Source organism: Rhinolophus sinicus, chromosome 16 (genome assembly GCF_057876585.1).
Source record: "Rhinolophus sinicus isolate RSI-liver-muscle chromosome 16, RSI-T2T, whole genome shotgun sequence".
Taxonomy (NCBI): Eukaryota; Metazoa; Chordata; class Mammalia; order Chiroptera; family Rhinolophidae; genus Rhinolophus; species Rhinolophus sinicus.
The window spans coordinates 24,364,285-24,385,980 of NC_142516.1; the positions used below are offsets into that span (position 1 = coordinate 24,364,285).

Genomic DNA, 21,696 nt, shown 5'->3' on the forward strand with positions numbered 1-21,696 from the left:
TCAATGAAATTCATCATATCAACAGAATAAAGGGGAATAATCTATGACAATTTCAATATAGAAAAGGTATTTCATAAAAGTCAATACATATTCATGATTAAAAACTCTCAGCAAACCAAGAATAGAATATTTCCTCAATCTGATAAAAAGTATGAACAAAAAAAAACTATTACTGAGTTGTAGAAGTTCTTTATTTATCATTGATACTAGTCTTTTGTCTGATGCATGTTTTGCAAATATTTCCTAGTCTCTGGCATGTCTATTCATTTTCTTAATGGTGTCTTTTGATGAGTAGAAGTTTTCAATTTTGATAGTCTAATTAATGTTTTTTCCTTTTATATTATTGCTTTCTGTGCTTTACACTAGGACAATAAAAGAGAAAGAAATGGTTTTGGAAGCAAGATGATGAGATGACAGACACTAGTATAAACAAGGTGCTTAATAAATGTTTGTTGAATGACTCTCAGCTTGGTGTTAAATACTAACATGATGAACACATTTATGGCTTCATCATGATTATTAATATAAATGTAGATTAAGGCAGGATTAAGGAGAGAGTCTATAACTCACTTCCTAAATATGCCTTCCAGGTTGTTATCAATGCAATCACCAACGCTCCTTTGGAAACAGATGTGCAATAGACTCTAGATCCAATCAGTTTCTAAATCAACATGACCGTTATCATCTGGTCTTTGGTAATTCATTTCGTTTACAAGAAAGAAAAATGTCTTGTTGAAAAGAGGATACACTGACACTGTAATAGCTTATTCCTCTACCAGTGTATTACACTTTTATCAGAACCTAAGAGGGCTTGGTGGGACTTGTTTTTAGTGAAAGCCTAATCATCATCATTTTCTTTGCTAAGTGCTCTTAAGTCATGTGTTCAATAATTCATGTTAGAATTTTATCAGGAGTCAGTATCACACTTATTGATCAGATTACACTTTCATTCCTTCTAAAAGTATTTCAGTAATTCTCCCTTCCCTGTGATTTTGCAACTATTATAACTATTAGTACCGTGCAATGTAATTAACAAAGAACTCACTGAATATAGTACACTGCTCTTTAAGGTTTTGCTCATTTACTTTGAAAGTAAACTTTTTTAAAAAATCCATTATTTTCTTCTACCTCAAGGGTCATTCCCTGAATGAAAAAGATGGGGTATCCTACATTTTTCTGTAATGTTAAGCTTTAAATGACATACAAATTCCATTAAAAAAATATATCAATGAATCTGTACTCCTGCTGACTGCTTTATGTACTAAAGGTTTTGGGAATGCCGTTTGTTAATCCAGACGAAATCAACTCTTCTGTCCCACTGAACTTATTACAGCTTCAAAACTTTTTCCGAACATGCTCTACCAGTGCACATATGAAAACTCTCAATAAATGGCAAACTTGGAAAGTTTGTATTACCACAAGTATCATCACATTTTAAATGTTACAATTTATGATAAAGCACCCCCATTATCTTCAGATGGTGTATTGGCCAGCTGTTAAGTACTGAATTTCAAACCTCAACACATTATTTCACTCACAGGACAATAAATTTGGTCCAAATATTACGTGTGTATTTTTCTTAAGGATGGGATGGAGGTAGAGCAGGGCTAGACAAAATGCACAAAATGCCCCTTTTTATTTCATCTGCTAGACTATAATTGTGACTGGCGAGTATGTCACAGGGGTATCATACTTCCCTTTCCCCTCAGACTACCCCAAGTCCACAGAGCAAAACACGTGCTATTTTTAATAAACTAAAAGTTCACACTGATACTTGTAGATTTGATAGTTGAAGAGCCTGATAATAGGATAACCCAGACTTCACCTTTTGAACAGTGGTTCAAATCCAATTGGCGTTAGCAATGACGTGCAATCAATTATCACCAGTACTTTACTGCTGCTTGGTGATTTGAAACCCACTTCTCATCTAAAGCCTTGCAGGTCTCTGGTTAAAGAGAAGCCAAAGATTGAAGTACATCTACAAGAACTATCTGGTCATATCCAAAACGTATACTAATGGGATAAATGTAATTTTTTATTAATAACCGAGCATTGTTTTTCATTCTAAGTTGAGTTAGAGAAAAGGTAAGAAAATATATTTTATAAATGTGCAGGCTCTGAAATTTATAAACCAAACCAGGGATATATTGTATATATCACTAGTTTCCCTTATCTTATAAAGGAAACATGTTGAATAGATTTTTATTCCTCATCATTTTATAGTTCAATTCTTATTCACATATTTATTCATTTGGGGAAGCACCATAGATCAGTGAATGAGGATTGGAGGCAAACAGACTCGGGACTCAGTCATTTATTAGGAAACTAACCTGAACCTCTCCATGTGAACTGAGGATAACAATCTATGCTGACTTGTTAAAGTTTCCGTGAGAACTAAATGAGATGCTGCATGTAAAGCACTTTCCCTTTACCACCTACCCCACTCCTCACCAAAGGTAGCGATTGTCATTGTCATCATTCAACAAACACTTACTGAGTATGTAAAACGAATGAACTTATTGAACAGTATACTTTAGTAATTTCGTGCTTCTTGTACGTACCCACTGTATGCTATCAAACCCAATTCGGCTTCCTTTGGATTTTGATAAACCAGCTCCATTCTAGGAAGATAACAAAAGAACATTTTAGTAAATCCAAAGCCCGGCATGCAACATTACATTTAGGATAGGCATGAGATTCAAACTTTATCACTGGCTCATAATTATTAAAAAGTATTCACCAAATACCTATTTTCATACAGCCATGAGCTAAGAATTCTACAGTTACATAATACAGCTACCCAAGATGGAAAACACTGACAGAGTGCAGTATGTTATTAAACACTAAGGTACATATGGCGAACATCTCTAAACTAACTACTTTCCACCAACGAATAGTGAACTTTTCGCTATCTCTTTGGAATTGGGGCTTATCCATTTAGCTCCACATCCCTAACCTCAACTTATCTCCACACACTGAGTTGGTGTTTACGAGGCTGCACCTTGGCAAGGTGATAAGAAAGTATAATAATATTTATTGAGCAGCTCCTAAGTGCACCGTGTTTGATATTTCCATACATGAATTATGTATTCCCATCTATCCCACATAACAATCCTGCAAAGTAGGCATTATTGCTGTTTTATAGTAGCTCCAGTGCCCACACCTTCCCTAACATGCACCATAATTTTAAGTGCTGAGTTATCAAAAATATTTTCAGAAATATTCAGACTCCATTTTCATTTGCTAAGCCCCCAAATACTTTTAAAGGAACAGGAGAAAGAATGTCTGATGGTCTAAAGAAAAGAGGAAGAATATTTCAAGTTCAAAGAACCAAAGAGGTTTCCTATGCCTTCAATGTGTTCTTATCTGGAAGGTATAGAGGGGAGCATGTTGAAGAATAATCAGAATAGTCTCACCCTAAAAATGAAATGTGCTCCAAGTTTCTAAAATGGAGATTCATCTCACCCTAAATCTCAAACTCAAGGGCAGGGCACACATCTTATTTCTCCTGTGTATTGCCAGTGCCTGGCATGATGGTTGGTAATTAGTAAATGCTTAATAAGCGATTGTCAATTGGAGGGAAGGAGGGATATACTGGGTAACTAAGGTTGAATCAGGACTGGTCCTTCCTCACAAGCTCAGCAACTTAGACAGTAACATTTTTATACTGAGGATATTTGGGAAAAAACAACAAAGAGGCAGCTTTGTAATTCCCTTTAGTATAAAAACAAGATATTATCTCTTCTATCTTAATTAAAAAACACACACAAAAAACCCTCTTGACTCCTCTTTTCCCAACTAACAATTTTCTGTCCCCCTTTACAGCAAAACTCCTAGTGGGCTGTCTGTATTCACTGCCTCTAATTCCTCTCCTTACGTGAATTCTCCTGAGCTTAACATTTACTCCATCCTTGTCTTACTTGATCTGCCCAGAATTGTTGATTGTTTCTCCCTCACTCAAACGTTTCATTCAATTGGCACTCAGGGTCGCCGTACTTCTGGTTTTCCTGATAGTTTTCTCTGACTCCTCAGTCGTCTTGGCCTCAGTTCCTCGTTCTTCTCACCTCCCTGACATATTGGAGGCACCCAAAGGTCAGGCCCCGAGACTTTTCTCTTATTTACTCTATGTTCACTTCCTTGGTAACTAACTTAGCTACTCCTGTGGCTTTAAATACCATCTGTATGCTTACAACTCCCAATTTACATTCCCAACCATACCAGTCCTTTGAATTCCAGACGTATATATATCCAACTGACTATTCACTTTCTACATGTGGATGTCAAATAGGCATCTCAAACTTTACATGTACAAAAAACGCCCCAAAACTCCTGATCTTCACTATCTCTCAGACTTGTTTCTTCCAGTCTTTCCCATCTCAGTAAACAGTGACTCCCTTCCAATTATCTAGGCCTAAAATACTAGTTATCCCTGACTCTTTTTTGTCTTTCATACCCTAAATCTAGCCCATCAACAAATCATGATAGCTCCACCTTCCAGTTCTTACGAACTTCACCACTAACTCCCTGGTCCAAACCATCATCAGCTCATGTAAATTACTAGAATCGCCTGCTAACTGGTCTTTGTGTTTCAGCTCTTGCCCCTACAATCTATTCTCAACAGAGTATCCAGTCTACTTCTTTTTAAAATAAAGTCAGATCATGTCAAATATCAGCTCAAAACCTTCCTGTGGTTCCTAGTCTATCTCAGAATAAAAGCTTGTCCTTTTGTCTTACAGGCCCCTAAACAATATGGAACTCTCTAACCTTACCCAATATTCCCACCCCCATGCCACCCCCAATAATTTTCTACAGCCACACTGATCTCTTTGGTGGTCTCAAAACTATGAGGCATATTTCTGCCTCAGGACCTTTGTTCTTCCTTTGGTTTCTACCTCCTATGCACCTCTTTAAGATATCCATATAGCTCATTCTCTTTGAATAGGCTGTTTCCTCTTTTTGTAATGGCCCTCCCATCCTTCTTCACCTAGAGAACGCCTACGCATTCTATAAGACCACCTCAAAATATAAGTTCATCCATGAAATAGCCCATCATAACCCTCCTAAGTAGGTTATCCAGCAGTTCCTCATTACGTAACAAAGGGCAAGGCAGCTCAGCTGATGCAGTCCTCAGAGGCCAGCCTCGCAAGGCACAGGGAACGGTGAGGAGAGGACCTGGAGGGCAAACAGAGACTCTACACCATACCATGCTAAGGAGTTTAGATCTTTCCACAGGTATACTATGCAGAGAATAACTAGATCAGATCTGTACCTAAGAAAATATAACTCAAATAGCTGTACGGAGGAGGACTGCAAAGGCTAGAGATTAAAGGACAGAAGAGTTCTTAAGCTTTAAATAGTGAAGTAGCCAGAACAGGGTTTTATGTTGTGTGCTTTGAAGGAGAAGTAACGTATCATATTGTTGTCATTTGTTTATATGTCTCTTTATAAGTTTCTTAAACCCTCTCCCCTTTGACCCCAAACTTCCCCAATATACAAGTCCCTAGACAGCAAGGATTACACTGATTCGTCATTTTGTCTCATAGCGTAGTATTGTGCTGGGCACACAGTAAGTCCTCAACAAATAACTGACAAATGAATGACTGAATGTTCTAAAAGAAATGCCATAACGTTAAAGTCAAGAGGTTAAAAAAAGCCTAAATATATTTTGAAGCATTGTCTATGGGATATTTGGAGTGAAAATTTAAGTGAAATAAATAAGAGGAGAGATGGAATCAGATGCCCAAAAGGACTGGTAGAAAAAGTCTGGTGGCTACAGAACTCCACTGATAAATGAGTTAAATGAAGATATGCCATGAAAGAAAAAGCATCTGGGCAATAGGTAAAGATTTAAGGAAAAATCGTGTAGTTTTTTTTTTTTTTTTTTTTTTATTGGGGAACAGTGTGCTTCTCCAGGGCCCATCAGTTCCAAGTCGTTGGACTTCAATCCAGGTGTGGAGGACACAGCTCAGCTCTAAGTCCAACAGCTCAGCTCTAAGTCCAGTCGTCGTTTACAAGGCGCATCCCACTGGCCCATGTGGGAATTGAACCAGCTCACGCTCTAACCAACTGAGCTATCTGACCACCCCAAAAATCTTGTTATTTTTGAAAGACATCCAAGAATCTTGTTATTTTTGAAAGACATCCAAGAAAGTATCCAAGAATCAGTTTCTGACAGAAACCAAAAAACAAAATTCTTAATTCAGCATGATCGCTACTCATTGCTATACAGAATCAAACGGTAATACTTAAAAAAAAAAAAAAAAATGAAGGCTGCAATAACTGATCTTTTAAAATTATTTATAAATTTGCAAACCTAAGGATCACAAACGCTAACCACGGCAAATTCACCCACACTCCAAGCAGCCTTCCCCTTCTGTATCTCAGCGCTTTTCCTTCCCGTAGAAACACATTTACTCCCATCACGGAAGGGGTTAGTGGATAGAACTCATAAATGTAATCTGCAATGGTGGGAAAGCTATTTTTTAATAATCAATACTGTTTGGCCAGAAAATCTGTACAGTCTAAAGTCAGAGAATAAATGAAAGAATAAAAAAATATCCTCCAATTCTAATAAAAAAAAATTCTTTCACATTTCTCCTGGATAATGGCAGGAGTTGGGGGACATGGAAGGGTGGGACGGGAAAAGAGGGGCAATAGCATTTATTAAAGTTTACTATGCTAAATCAGACTATCACAAATAATACTTTTCCTCCAGCAATGACCTGTAAATTATCCTTCAGAGCAAGATGGAACTAGCCAATAGTCAAAGAATAGCAAAGAAAATCATGGTTTTTGTATGATTTTAGCAAGTAACTGACCAACTCAAAACATTTCGAAAACCTATGTTGCACATTACCTGGCTACAAGATTTATTTCTACTTCTAATAATGGTATATGACATTACATTGTTCACCGTGAATGACTACTGCCCGACTTGAAATCCAAACTGTCCTTTCAATTCCCTTTCCCTGGCTTTTAGCCAAACACACACAGGTTACCAAATAGAATGCAACGTAAGACATCCTTGCACAGAACCCTGTAAGTGGTCTCCTCAGTAATGAGAATACCTGATTACTGCAGGCACTGGTGTGGCTTATGGGAATAAGTCAAGAATATCATTCAAGTTTGGTTCACTCAGTGCTTTACACAAGCACAGTTCATTGACTGTCTTCCCTCCACTAACGCATCAGTATTTTATGATTTTCTGTTGTGATTCAGCATTCCTCAAAGCCATCTCATTTCATATCTTCTCATCAATCTTACAGGATTTTGTTGAACGTACTTGTTTACACACCGCAGTAGCGTGATGAGTGAAGACGCAAGTTATAGGACCTGAACTTGGCCACCTTGCGCAAGAACCTTAACATACACAGGGCTTCACTTATTTAGGAAAAAGTAATAAATGTGAGCTCATATGAACACTAAAATAATGAAATACGATTTAATTTATGAAATTCCAGTGGAAACCTTAAAAGCACTAGAAGACATAAGCTATTAATACGACAGTCTTCTGAGCATCTACAAGTATCAGACACCAAGTTAGATGCATTATAGTAGGTTGGTGCAAAAGTAATTGCGGTGCGGTTTTTGCAATTATTTTTAACCTTTGAAACCGCAATTACTTTGGTACCAACCTAATATCTCATCCAGCAAAGTTACTATTAGCCCCATGTAAAGAAATTGAGACTCAAAGAACTTAAGTAACTTGCTGAAAGCCAAACAACAAAATGAGGATTCCAACTCAGGGCTTTAAAGGCCCCAGACTCAAGAACTACTGCTGTTGTCACTATCAACTTATATATGAGTTCCCTGAGAGTAGGACCTGCATTCTATTTATCTCTGTATTCCTACAAAGTGCCCTGGATATAACAAGTAAACATAAATACAGACTGAATGAGCACTCACAGTTATAATCACCCCACAAAGATGAGAATCTCAGTAAGAAATATTTCCGCAAGGATCTGAAAAACTTATTAATTTTATGTACTGCAAAAGAAAAGTATGTTAGGAAAATACACCGCTGAAATGAATCCTAATGATGAGCAAGGAGAAAAAAGTTACCTTTGCTGATAAATAGTGCTTGTAGTAGTACAACTGAAACAGCAGAAATGCAGAACTTGTCAAAGTTAAAAGCGCCAAAATCACGTTCTTATTGATTCTACTCATTAGTCTGTAGTGGTCACTTGGTTGTCTTTTGAAAGTAACCCGGTTGGTTTCATCTTTTCGGATAAGAAGACAATCTTGTTTCCCGTGAACAGAAAGATATTTCTAAAGAGAAAAAACCTAATTTTAATTTTCACCTCTAATAACCAGCAATAAAGAAAAAGTTACCTAAAGTCCTACAGAACATTCTTTGATTTGGTAATTTCCTAGCCTAAAGAGATGATCAGATAGGAGACCAAACCTGAAGGAACAAAAATGTTTGTCACGGCATTCTTTACAATTGGGAATAAGAAAAACTATAAATGCAATATTTATAAACACTGACCAACAGCGACTGGGGGGCTTCTCCCCCCGGGTTTCCGATTCAGTCGATGTGGTGTGGGGCCTCTGAACTTGCATTTCTGACAAGTTCCCGTGATGCTGATGCTGCCGACTATACTAAGACCACTTCCACAGAAGAAACCAAAAAGGTTTGGGTCAAAGAACATCATCTATGTGACAGCTCTTAGTTGTTTCTTGGGATCTAGGATGTGGTCAGTTTTTATAAAGACCCCGTGTATGTTTTCAGTTTTGGCAAGTGTAAAGAGAGCCATCATAAAAATTTTTGTTCTCTCATCTTTAGTCCCATCTGATTTTCTTTAGGACAAGAAATTTAACATAGTTCTATGACTTCTTACCTCCTCTCCACTGCTTGATTTTGGTTAAATATATTAAATTTAGTTCAAGTGTTTCTCTTTCAAACCTGACTTTTATTAGTTATTTCTACGTTGTTATAGTTCTATTGTAATTTGTACCTACAAATCTCAGTTATCTTGGTCTTATTCCTACTATGTTCCCTACCAGTCCTTTTGCTGTATCATCTCTGTTCATGCACTGCATGGCTGATATTCACCTTCTCAGAGTTCATAAAAAGAAAACTTACGAGTACTAATTACCTTGAGTTCTTGCATTGTTCAAAAACGGTTGTCAATTGACAATTTGGCTTTGCGGTCACACTTTCTTTCTCCTGATGACTTACAGGTTTTGTACCACTCTCCTGTAATGCTATATATTCCTTAACAATATCTGATCCTTCCCCCAGCACTCCCTATAGATAAGTTGATCATTTTACTAGGAGGAGCAAAGAACACATTCCTTACCTGTGAAATTCAATTTTTAAAAAACTAGTATGTAAAAATGTTGCTGTTAGTTTTTCCTCACTGTGTACCGCCTCAATCTGCAGAACCCATGTTTCCTTCGGTTGTGCAGTTTCCTTAAGTCCTATGTTCGAATATTTTTCTGTTCTAATGTTGAACTCTTTCCAGAACTATAATTAAGCACTTGTGTCATTGCCTTTCATTCCCATTCCACTTTGACCAACTTTCAAAAGCCTATTATCATGTCTTCTACTGAGTTTTCAACAATATTGAAATATTTTATATTTGATAATTATATTACGCAAAGATAATTGAATAAATCACTCCTTTTTGCTTCCAATATGGTCTTTTATTTCTCTGATTTTATTGTTCTTTCTGTTCTTTCTTGAGCTCTGCCAGATTATAATTCATCATATATTGTTCTTTTACTATTTCTTCCTAGCTCTTGGGCCAATTAACTTTGTCCCTTATTTTTAAAAAGTGATTGTTTTATTAAATTTTTTAGGCCAGTACAGTTTTCTCATGGGTTCTTTGTCACTCGGCATTCCCTGTTTCTTTTCTCCCAAATCAGTTATTTGCAAGGAGACTGGGGAAGGAAGAAACAAGGCTGTGTTCTGGACCAGGAGATAGTCTCCCTGGCACACAAGAAGCTCTTTATGACCGTGCTTTGTACATGTTTATGTGGGAAACAGAGAGAACGTGTGTAAGAACAAGCAAGAAAAAGGTGGTTAGCCATTACTTCTTCTTGCCTCCCCAAGAGAGTGCTTCCTGTAAAGATGGTGTCTCCGTGTGTTTCCTCCTTTGCTCTTCCTTTCTTGCTAGCTCATATTGCCAAACAGTCCAAGGAAGGTCTCACTGCCTTCCTATGCATCCTGATCCCACTGTAAACGGGAGATCCAGCTCTCCTTGTTCTGCCAGCTCCATCTGAGACCGCTTTCTACCAGCACATTCTTTTAATTTCTTCCTATTTACAGGTGACAACCATTTCTCAAGTATTTTGATTTGGGGTTACAGGACTTCTAGTCTCATTGAAGATGTGATTACATCTCTAGTTCTTATTCTCCTTGCTGTTCCAGGGTAATTTCAGATAGAAGGTACGAATGTCTTAACTGCCATCTTAAATCAGAAGTCTTGTTTTTGGATTTCAAAACAATCCAGATGAGCTTCCAGAGCTAAAGCCTATAAAAAGCAAACACTAAGAAATTATATAAGGTCAACAAACTACTTAAAAGAAATTATATCAACAGTGATGAGAATAATCTACTTGATCTACAGATAATTATATTACGCAAAGATAACTGAATAAATCATGATCATTTTCTATCTCCTAAAACTGAAAACTAGCAACATAAAATAATATTGATGATGGTATCAGATTTTGTTGTCAGCTAGAATAGGCTACAATAAAACAATCAAATACTCTGATCAGGGCAGCTCACAAGATAACAAGAATATCCTTCATTTTCAAGATTTCAGCTCAGTTTCTTACACTTGTGCGTCAATGTATACTAATTCCTAATGAAATATAAGTGGCATTCAGATTGTGCCAAAGCTCAGCCTGTTCTATGCCTGAATTAATAAATGAGAAAGAAGGCATGAAAGGCCTATATAAAGCACTACAGAAACATAAAGTCCAAATTAATACCTTACTCTCTCTTTGGACACATTTCTAATCTCATTAATTCTTACATGAAATAAACCTCCACAATATGTCATCACTTAACTACATTTTTATTATCAGGATGACATCCAATTAACTTTACTTCATTGTTTATTTTCATAAATGCCAAGGCAATTCAATTGCAAAGGAGGAATATTAGATGTCAAAACATTCTTTTTTGCTAGTGTTATCTCTGCATTAAGAATGTAGCTAAAATGAATAATGTGATACTTTAAAAAAAGAGAGGTCAAGACCTGTTGATTTTTACCTCTGAAATATCTCTGGCATCAACTCCCTCTTCTTTTTCACTGTCATCCTAATTTAGATTCTAATTGTACCTAATGTCCTAATTTTAACTGATGCCCCAGTCTCTACTTTCTACTTACTCATAATCTTACCTATATACTGACAGATGTATCAAGTTGCTGCTAGATGAATCAAGTTACACCACAATCAAAACTTTTCAATGGTTCTCAACCACCTATAAATAAAGTTCAAGTTCCATACAACAGCATTCGAGGGTATACATAATCTGAACACAGACAAATTTTCTAGGCTTTCTCCCACTTCACACATTCTATGGTTTTGCCCAAGTATTCCTGCAATACATCCCACATTTTTCTGCCTCTTAGCTTTTGTTCATTTCTTTTTGTCTCATGCATCTCCACAAAACCAGTTCTGCACCTCTTTTCATAGCTCATTTTAAATGATCCTTCTTTTATGAAGTTTCTCATGCTCTTCCAAGCCAGAAGTGTCCTCTCCTAGACCTACCCTCCTAGTTTTACCATCTTGCAGGGAATAAATATTTGCCTATAAATAAATAAATATTTGCCTATTACTGTCTACCAAAATAGGCAAAGACGTCAAAACAATGCTAAGCACTGGAGATAAAATGATAAATGCCACAAAGTTCCCCATCTTCTAAGAGTTTAGAGATGAATATAAGAGTTTTCAAAAGAAGACTGGCGATGGTGATGGTGGTGGAGGGGGTGATGTACCTAGAAAATAGCACGGGAAGATTTTTCCAAAATGCACAAGCCCGATCCCTTACCACCCCATTTCTATTACGAACTACTGCTCTAGTCTATTAGAGATAAATATTAGAGGCAATATCAATAGTGTAATTGCTATGAAGGAGTAAGTATAGGTTACTATGGAAGCACAAGGAGATGCAACTAATCCTAAAGCTTGTACTGCTTTCTATTTTGAATTATAGTTCACATGAAATCTCCCCTATCAGCCTAAAACTGGCTGAATTAATTTCAAGTAACAATAAGTACACTAATATACTCAAATATACTCCACAGTGCTCAAGAGCATACAAAACTTAAAATTTTTTTATTTTAAAATGTTCTGTTGAACTGTTATGATAAAACAGAATGTAAAATATGAAAAAGTGATTGTTTTAGAGTTTAAAACCCATACCTGGTTCCAACTCCCAAACAATAAACACTTAAAAACAACATATGGAGAAACATGGTATAGAACCAAAATAAAAACATTATTTGTGTATACATTTCTTCTCATATGTGACATTTTAGCTATCATAATAGAAATGCTGGGGAGGCTAGGTAATGTATTTCCTTTCTTATACTTTGGTAAAGCTTCCTAAAGATAGTATATCATGTCTAACGGAAAAGAAAAGAAAATCGCAGAAATAGTAAATTAAAATGAGGGGGGAAAGGGAAAAAGAGACAGAAAATGTTTTCAGGAAAGAAAAAAAAAGATGTAATGGGAATACTAAGAGGAGTTATGAGTTTAAGTAGCCCAAGTCTCTTCAAGTTCTAATGCGAATATGAGAAGGTTAATATAAATATGGTATATTTCAGCAGGGTTACTCTTAGATGTGGTGGAAGAAGGCCATAACGAAAGCACGAACTGAGATTTGGCAATGAAGAAGGAAAGAATGGGTACGTCTGCTTCGCAACCGAACCATTAATGGATTATGGGGTCAGGGGTATCAATTACCTCAGTCTTTGGGCCTGGAGCCCCAAACTGGACACCTCCAGCCAAGAACAAACACATTCCTTTATCCTTTCCTTCAACCCTTTGTAATCAATTTCACTATGTATCAAGAAATGAAAAAGGTTGGTAGATGAAATCCATACACAAATGTGAAAGAAAACCTACAGGATGGGAAGTACAGATAGTTTCCGGGCTCTTGCTACATCCAATGAGCAGCAGCATTTCATATTCTGTCAGCCTCCCATTTGCCCTTTCACACTATCACTTGCTCTTTAAAGGTAACAGCATGAAAGACGTCGGCAGCTGTCTTACCCTGACGTCCCACCCACTACTGCCCTTCTGAGAATCATCTGGGTAAGGAACCTGTTTGAAAGAACGTCTAACTGCCTGACTTTTTTATTCCACTTCTCCCCACTCCGGCCTTGTGGATCCCCTATCTTGACCTCAGAGGCCCTCGGACAAGAAATGACCAGCCCTGATACCTAACTTAGGTTCTTAAGATGATGTGTGCTGGCCTGGTCCACTCAATGCTGCTGACTTATTCCGGGACATTGGGATGAGAGATGGAGACATGGGTGGTATGAATCAGACAGACGTGAGATTCAATTATTCAAACATTGCAAAAATAAAACAGCAGGCTAAACTACAGAGAAGAAAGAGGGTAGTATAGTTAGGCAAAGGCATGTTTAGAGAGATGACATAGCAGATTGGAAAGCATAAAGAGAAAATGCTTCTGAAGATGTATTCACAGTTAAGACCTGAAAAAAACCCCAACATTTTTAGCAGTTCTAAGCCAAAAAAGGCATAGCAATAATAGACGCTATTCACTCTTCCCTAAATACTGCTGGTCCTTCATGCTGTTCATTTCCTTTCCTTTCATTGCTAACTTCTCAAAAGAGTGTCAGTAGCCTGGACGTAAAGGTTAGACTGCAAGGGTTTAAGAAGTCTCTTTATCTGCTTACCACTCATTCACGTCTTGACCCTTTGCAATATAACATGTATCTCAATATGTTGGCACTTGAAGATAAAACAAATTAATCTCTCCATCTGATGCTTCAGAAAAATCATAAACATATAGTGACTCCTTTCTGAATGACAATGGTATAATGACGTTTTTGAAAGAGAGTGTCTGAAATCATAGACCTAGATAAGAAAGGCTAGATGAGAAAGGACGTGAAGATAGGAAGGAACTGAGATCACAGGGGCAAAGCAAAAGGGTGAAGAAGTGGTATTTCTTAATATGCCTATTATTACACGCTTAATATAAAATCTAGATGGATGTTCACAAATGGATGTTTTCTTTACATTCTCTTACTCATTTTATTAGGTATACTTTCCCATATCTACTGGTTAATTATTATGTACAAATATTCCAGCTGACCAGTGGCTATGTCCTCCTGAACATTCCACTAGCACCTAAAACAAACATTGTCTACCTCCAAACCAGATTTCTTTCATGACTGGACCATCTCATCTATTAACTGTATCCCCATTTTACCAATTATTTATGTTTAAAACAAAATAGTTTTTGTGGTTCTAACTCCACATCTAACGAGTCACCAAACAGTGTATAGTCTCAGCACCTCCAAAAGCTGTCATTCCTTTTCCATTGCCAGTATAATTAGCCTAATTTAAAGGCCTTATTCCCTCCACCTAGAGAGAAAGCCTCCTACATGAATACTCTACTACCAGGCTTTCTTCAACCCACCCAGCTCAGGGACCAAAGTCCCATTATTTCTATAGTACCACATTGCGTCACCTCCCCTGCTCTAAGACGTTCCATGGTTTATTTGGCACTTTCCCCCTACATGAACCCAGGGATACAGTGCTGTTTTACCTTGGTGTCTTTACCTATGGTATTCTTTCTCTCTGCAATGCTTCCTCTCCCCACCTCCATCCCCGTCACTCTCTATTGAATAGTTACGAGTTCAGGCTCCAAAGACAGACTGCTGTGTTCAAGTCCTGCTCTGCCACTTGTAGCTTGTAGGACCTTGAGTAGGTTACTTAATCTCTCTATGCCCCATCTTTAAAATGCATCTATAAAATGTAGTTGACTCACAGGACTGTTTAAGGATTGAACAAATGAATACACATGAAGCACTGAATATCACCTAGACCATGATAAATATACAATGCTAGCAATACTTAATAACAGTCATCTTAAAGGTCTACTAGTAATTCCCTCTAAGACAATTAGAGTCCTCCTCCTGTATATTCCCACAGCACTGTGTATTTGCACTATTTTTGCACTCCATCTTAAATTACAGTTCCTTGAGACAGGAGGCTCTCATATGTTTCCATATTCCCCAGTCTTCCGTATTTTTCCACAGGAGAATTCAAGCACAGACGTAGGTTTTAAGAGGCAACTTTACTCATATGATGGACTTCTGTGGCCCCAGAAGAGCTCTGTGTGCCCAGAAGAGTACAAAAGTATCTGAGACAAATGGTAAACACGAACAGCGGCAGGTGAAGAGTGACAGCCAGAGTTCATGTCACACAGGTCACTTTGGTTTGTTACTTCATTCAACCATTCTTCCATTAAGTTCACAAACATCACTGAGCTCTACGAACTACACACTGGGCAACCTGCTAGTTGTTCCCTGTCTCAAAACTATAAACAATAGATTATGGTTATTTCAAAGGCGGCGGAAAGGTGAGGAACCAAGGATTTCTTTTGACCCAAACATTTACATAAGTTATTTCATGGGTTCATTTAAGAGCTATCTTAGCATACACACCAGAGTAAGAACAGTGGTTGTCTTGAGTTGGGATGAGTGTAGGTGCTTTTATTTTTCTTGTCTGTTTATCCTATGTGAACATCAGCTGATTCTGTAATTAGAAAAAGAAGAATAAGTTAAAAAAAAAAACTTAAAATTCATCTCTCATTCTATGGCTCAATGAACAAATACTCATTTACTACAACCCACACGTTATAAGCTTTAATTATGTTAATATCTTCCCATTTTTGGAGTAACAGAATATTAAACCAAGTTATTTTTAACTAAGTAAAGTCTGCCCCTCAAGAATTGCTTGGTTGACAATGGAATACTATTCGGCGGTAAGAAAAGATGATATAGGAACATTTGTGACAACATGGATGGATCTTGAGAGTGTAATGCTGAGCAAAATAAGTCAGACTGAAAAATCAGAGAACCATGTGATTTCACTGATATGTGGTATATAAACCAAAAACAACAAAAGAACAAGACAAACAAATGAGAAACAGAAACTCATAGACACAGACAATAGTTTAGTGGTTACCAGAGGGTAAGGGGGGTGGGGGGTGGGAAATGAGGGTAAAGGCGATCAAATATATGGTGATGGAAGGAGAACTGACTCTGGGTGGTGAACACACAATGGGATTTATAGATGATGTAACACAGAATTGTACACCTGAAATCTATGTAATTTTACTAACAATTGTCACCCCAATAAATTTAAAAAATAAATTAAAAAAAAAAAAGAATTGCTTGGTTGAGGACTTTTGGGTATTGATCTTCATAAAACCATAAAGCTAACAAAATCAAATGCAGGGCTGAGAATGTATCACGTACATGGTATAACGTATAAAGTATGATATCTCGATGTTCACCAAAATATCAATAATGGTTATCTCCAGGAGGGGAGGACTGGGGTGATTTTTACATTGTTCTTTATGCTTTTCTATACTGTCCCAATATGTTAATAATGAGCATATATTATTTCCACAGACAATATAATCATTAATAAAAACAGAAAATAGGTCGTAGTAGTGGCTTAGTAACTGCCACATCTGCTAGACAGGACCTAGATCTCTGCTACTTAAAAGTATGGTCTTAAGACCAGCAACATCAGCACCATGTTGGAGCTTGTCAAAACCACATTGTGTCAGGTCTTCCTACAGACCCACTTATTCAGAATCTACATTTCAGCAAGATCCTCAGATGATTCCTATGTACATTAAAGTTTGAAAATCACTGATCTAGATGCTAAGGCCTTTACCTGAAACATGTAAGTATCTTCTGAATAAATACACAAATACTACTACTTCTGAGCATACAGTCGGAAAGACAGTGGAGATTATATCTATTTGAATTATTTGTTGTCAGCTATGTTCCCAGAAGTGGGTACTTAATATTTGCTGTAAATGCTGTTAAATTATTTTACTAAAAACGGCCCCAAGGATTTCTATAACTACATGGAATCCTGTTTTAAAGGGAGTCCTTGCTCTTAGCTCTGTGATCCGCATGGCTCCTCAACCATCTCTCTAGCCTCCTATCTATGGGCACATCCGCTATTAATCTCACTACAATCTATACCTCAAAGTAAATTCACTTTCACGATTTTAACTGCCACCTCTGAGAGAAAACTTGCTATTTAAGTTCTCGTCTATGAACTCCACTTGCCTATAGTTCCAACTCTATACCCTACACTTCAAATTTAACTTGTTCCAAAGTACCAATTTTATTCTCCATCAACTATTTCCTTCCATCCTCAGGCACGTTTTACAGGTTTTACAGAGGAGAAACCACCTAGTCCAACAGCATCATTTTACAGAGAATAAGACGGAGAATTAAATTACAGTCCAGAGGCTGGTTATTGGCAACACCAGCGCTACAGTCAGAATCACCTTCCTTCCAATATACTATTGCAGGCTGGAATTCTGATAGAATTCTCATTTCTGCCAACAGCACTTAAATTTACTTTTGAGAAACCCAGGTTCAAAACATCAATCATCTAGATCCATGAAATCAAGTCTCTATATTGTTGGCATTTCTCTCATTCCTTTTTTCTTCCTTTTCAGAACATACTGCACTTTCTTTCCACTTGTGATTCCTTCAACATCTAGTGCCATCCTTCCCAAATCTTCTATCATCTCAAAACCTACCTCCAAAAATAAACTCTAAAATATGAATACCTAGTCATGACTTCTCTGTCTTTATCCATGGTGTTCAACAGAGATGGTTCCAGATGATTCAAACCCTATCCATCCTCAGAATACAGCTCAACCCCAGCTTCTCTCATTTCCCAATACCTAATGCTCTGCTCCATTACTCACTTTGATATTTGTTCACAGGTTAACGTTTATTCTTTGGAATCTATTATCTTCACAAATAGAAAGAACCTGGTATCATCCAGGTCCTCTTTTTACACCTGAGAAAACTGAGGCCCAGGGAGAAGTAAGTGACTTGCCTCATGTCACTTGAGAAATTGGTGATGGGGATGAAATCTAAACTCAGTTCTCCAGATCCCTATCCAAAGCTTCTATTAGTCACCTCTACTCATATCCAGTCTTTCCTGACATCCCCAACTGATAAATGCAAACAATATGCAGATGTTAAAGCCACATGAAACTTTAATATGGCCATCCCATCAAGCACACAAAGAGGGTGGGGGCTTCCGTAAATACTTCTCCAAATAAACTAAAAGCTGAACCTAGGAGGAAAGCATCAGAAGGGAAAAGGGATAGTTAATTACGTTACCCCCTCTCCATAAACTGTTGTAGCTCCCCACTGCCCAAGGAAGAACTCCATACTCCTTCACACGGCATCGAGGTCCTTCCCAGCTGAGACGCAGTGTTAGCTCCCGCCACATTCCTGGCTTCCCTTTCACGCAGCATCCTCCAGCCATTACCCTAACATGCAATGCTGCCCAAACCTGGCAGTTCCGTTCCTACTTCTGTGCCTTTGCACACATTGGTCCCACAACTTGCAATGCTCTCCTCCACTCCACCTGCCAGATCCTCTCGCAAATCCCGAGCCGGCTCTCGCGACCCTGCTCAAACGTTACTACCCCAAGCCGGGTCCTACAAGGGTCTCCATCGCCCTCCAAAACTGAACGTGTCCCAGGGTGAGGACTGCACGTGCTGACGCGCCCAGGAGCGTGGGAAGGACTGCCCGAGTGGTCGTCTGCCCACTGAGTAGCCCCTGCCCTGAGCGCACGCACCCTGCGGTCTGCCTCGGCCTCCGGGGGCCGGGCAGGGGCCCAGGAAGCTAGGGGAGGCCCGGTGAGGGCACCCGAGCCACAGGCGAAACCTGTGTGAAGGCACCCGCCCGTCCCCCCACCAAGCTGGCTGAGCGTCCCAGACCTCACCTTACTCCACAGCAGCGGCGACTCTGCTTTACGGCACTGACAGCGACCGCTGCAAAAGGGGCCGTCAAGCGCAGAGCTGCGGGGCCTGGACCGCTTGGTGTCCTGGACGTTCCCACGGTCCGGAGCCCAGCTTCAGCCTGTCCGCTTCTGTCACTTCCTCACCCCGCGAGGTTTACTGAGCCCTGGCGATTTCCTAGCTTTTGCGATCTCACCACTTAACTAAAGCCCTTTTATCTCGTGCCTAGATAACGACAGCAGTGCACCGAGGCGACCTGAGGTTTTAGGAAATGAACCAAGTGGAGAGGCACCAGCTGAGCTGTTTCCCAAAGCGTGTGTTTGCCAGATAAAATGTAGGGTGCCGGTTTAATGTGACTTTCAGATATACAACGAATAATTTTTTAGTGCGTGTTCTATGCAGAAGGTATTCGGAATAACTCCCTGAATTCAGTTTGGGTACCATCAGGTGAGATGGGGTGGAGTGGGAAACAGTGGTTGCGTTTAATATTAATGAGTGAAGTGCCTGCATGACATCCAGGCTCCAGCCGGCTATTGCAATCCGGTTTAGGTCTGGAAATAAACACACATACAATTCCGGACCCGGTTCTTTAACAGTGTAATCCAAAGGAGTACTAAGGATCAGGTATGAATCCGTCTTGATATGAATTTTGGAAACTATAAAGCACTAATCATTGTGATTTTGTTTTTGCTACAAAAATTACTATTATCAGACCATAGTAAAAACTGAAAATAGTCCCTGATATATTTGTTTTCTGAACTTTGGTTTCAGAAAAGTATCAAATGCAGTCTTTTTCTCATTTTCCAGGGTTACTATGACTTATCAGTTTGTTTTTCATTCCAGAAAAGCTAATTCTGTACAAGCTTATTCTGTAGAAATGCTCTTATTACTTAGAACTAGTTCTTATTCTGTAGAAGTCCTCTTAGGTTAATAAAAAAGTAGATAACACCCAGAGGAAGGAAGTTACCAAACATTAACGAGATCATCGGACACAGGTGCTAACTTTAGGGACCTAAGATAGTTAAATTACAGCATCAAAATGAGTAACTGCTATTGACTGAAACACATCAAATATATACACATTCTTGACTTGATGATTCCTTAAATATGAAACTCATTAGTCATGATTGAAGGTCGCCAGAGCACCAACTCTCTATCCTGAAACTGGGTAAAGAGAAAATGTCAAGCATTTATCCTGCCTTTCTTGCATGAACTGTATTTCAGTGTAACCAAAATGCTTATGAGAATGCCATCTAATAGGTGAAGAACGAATGATAGAACAATCACCATTTTGTTACTCCTAATAATACCATAGGACAATACTCATCAATAGATACTAAAATTAAGGTAAAATGTTGATAGGGAACTTTTTAATAGATGGATTAAGCTGGCACCACCTGAACCCACTGGGCAATCTCACTATGTCTGGGACAACCAGCCATTATGTACTTCTTGATGTGATGCAACAAAGTACACAGCACCACCTGTGAAAGATTCTTGCCTAAAAATTGAACCTGCGTTTAATAAAAACTCTAGATTGAATGCCAGGTATAGAGAAGCAATCAGCTCAAGTTAGAATTCCACAAGACAAATGCCCCCGTTTCTTTATCAATGACATTTTAAAAGGGGCGAAGGAACTACTACAAAATCTGAGACTTAAGAGACATATAACCAAATGCAATGTGTGGACCTTGTCTGGATCCTCATTTGAAGAAAACACCATAAAAAGACATTTTTGAGACAACTGAGTTTAACGTGGACTGAGCCTTTAGATGATATTAAGGGATTGCTGTTAATTTTACTAAGAATATTAACTGAGGGTGGTTGTGCTTAAAAGAAAATAATCAATGATGCATATGGCAGGACTTATAGATGAAATTTTTAGAAATATTAAAAAAGGATAACACAAACATGGCAAAATGTTAACAATTGCTAAATCTAGGTGATGAGAATAAAGGTGTTCATTATTAATAGCCTCTACGTTTCTGTATGTTTGAAAATTATCGTAATAAAAATTAACATGAAAAGGGGAAAATAATCATCAGATTCCTAGAATACTTTTCAAGTGCATAGCATATCTTGTAAACCTAAGAAAAAGGCAGTTAAAAGCAGAGGATTATTTTGCACTGTCTTTTTAAGTATGGATCAACTGATTGGAGTTTGTTTTTCTTATATAAACCACAGGCATAATGCATCATCTATAATTTTTAGAGGTGGACCTGGAACTTAAAGATACAAGTGAAGAAATCTAAACTCAAGAGTCCTAGATGGTTATTTTTTGCCATCCTCCCCTATCATTTACAATGATCTTGGACACAACTAACTTGTCAGCAACTTTTTTAGCTCTTCATCTGTAATGTTTTCCCCACTTACCTTTTAAGTAACTTTTCATACTCACAGTTCATTGGTTTATGTGATATTTAAATTATATAATTACAATGACTGCCATTGACTTAAACAGGCTTGGGAATAAACAGTTAACCAGAGGTAAACATAGAAGCAGCACTTCTCCAGCATACTAGAGGGGAGCCCAGTGGGGAGCCTTCTACAGTCAGTATACTTTAACCCGGATAGCCAATCTAGTTGGAGGAGGGATACAAAGACGGGTAAGAACAGCCTCTCTTACAAGCGAACATCCATCTTTTAAAAAGCACTCAGATGCGGAGCACACACACCTTAATCCT

At 38.1% G+C, this 21,696-nt stretch overlaps 1 protein-coding gene across 9 annotated transcripts in view; it reads right to left on the bottom strand.

Moving 5' to 3' along the window:
• Positions 1-20,081, bottom strand: part of FKTN (fukutin) — a 58,231-nt gene extending 38,150 nt beyond the window's left edge. The window contains exons 1-4 of one of the 9 annotated variants that reach the window (XM_019734205.3): positions 18,997-20,081; positions 15,663-15,753; positions 8,062-8,268; positions 2,562-2,621 (exon numbers count right to left, since the gene is read on the bottom strand). In XM_019734205.3, the coding sequence (XP_019589764.3) occupies positions 2,562-2,621; positions 8,062-8,166 (165 nt within the window). In that variant the 5' untranslated portion in view covers positions 8,167-8,268; positions 15,663-15,753; positions 18,997-20,081. Of the gene's footprint in view, positions 1-2,561; positions 2,622-8,061; positions 8,269-15,662; positions 15,754-18,386; positions 18,515-18,561; positions 18,821-18,849; positions 18,956-18,996 lie in introns of those variants that run through there. The other 8 variants (XM_019734206.3, XM_019734201.3, XM_019734202.3 and 5 more) reach the window with 8 other exon arrangements.
• Between the last annotated feature and the right edge of the window lie 1,615 nt (positions 20,082-21,696).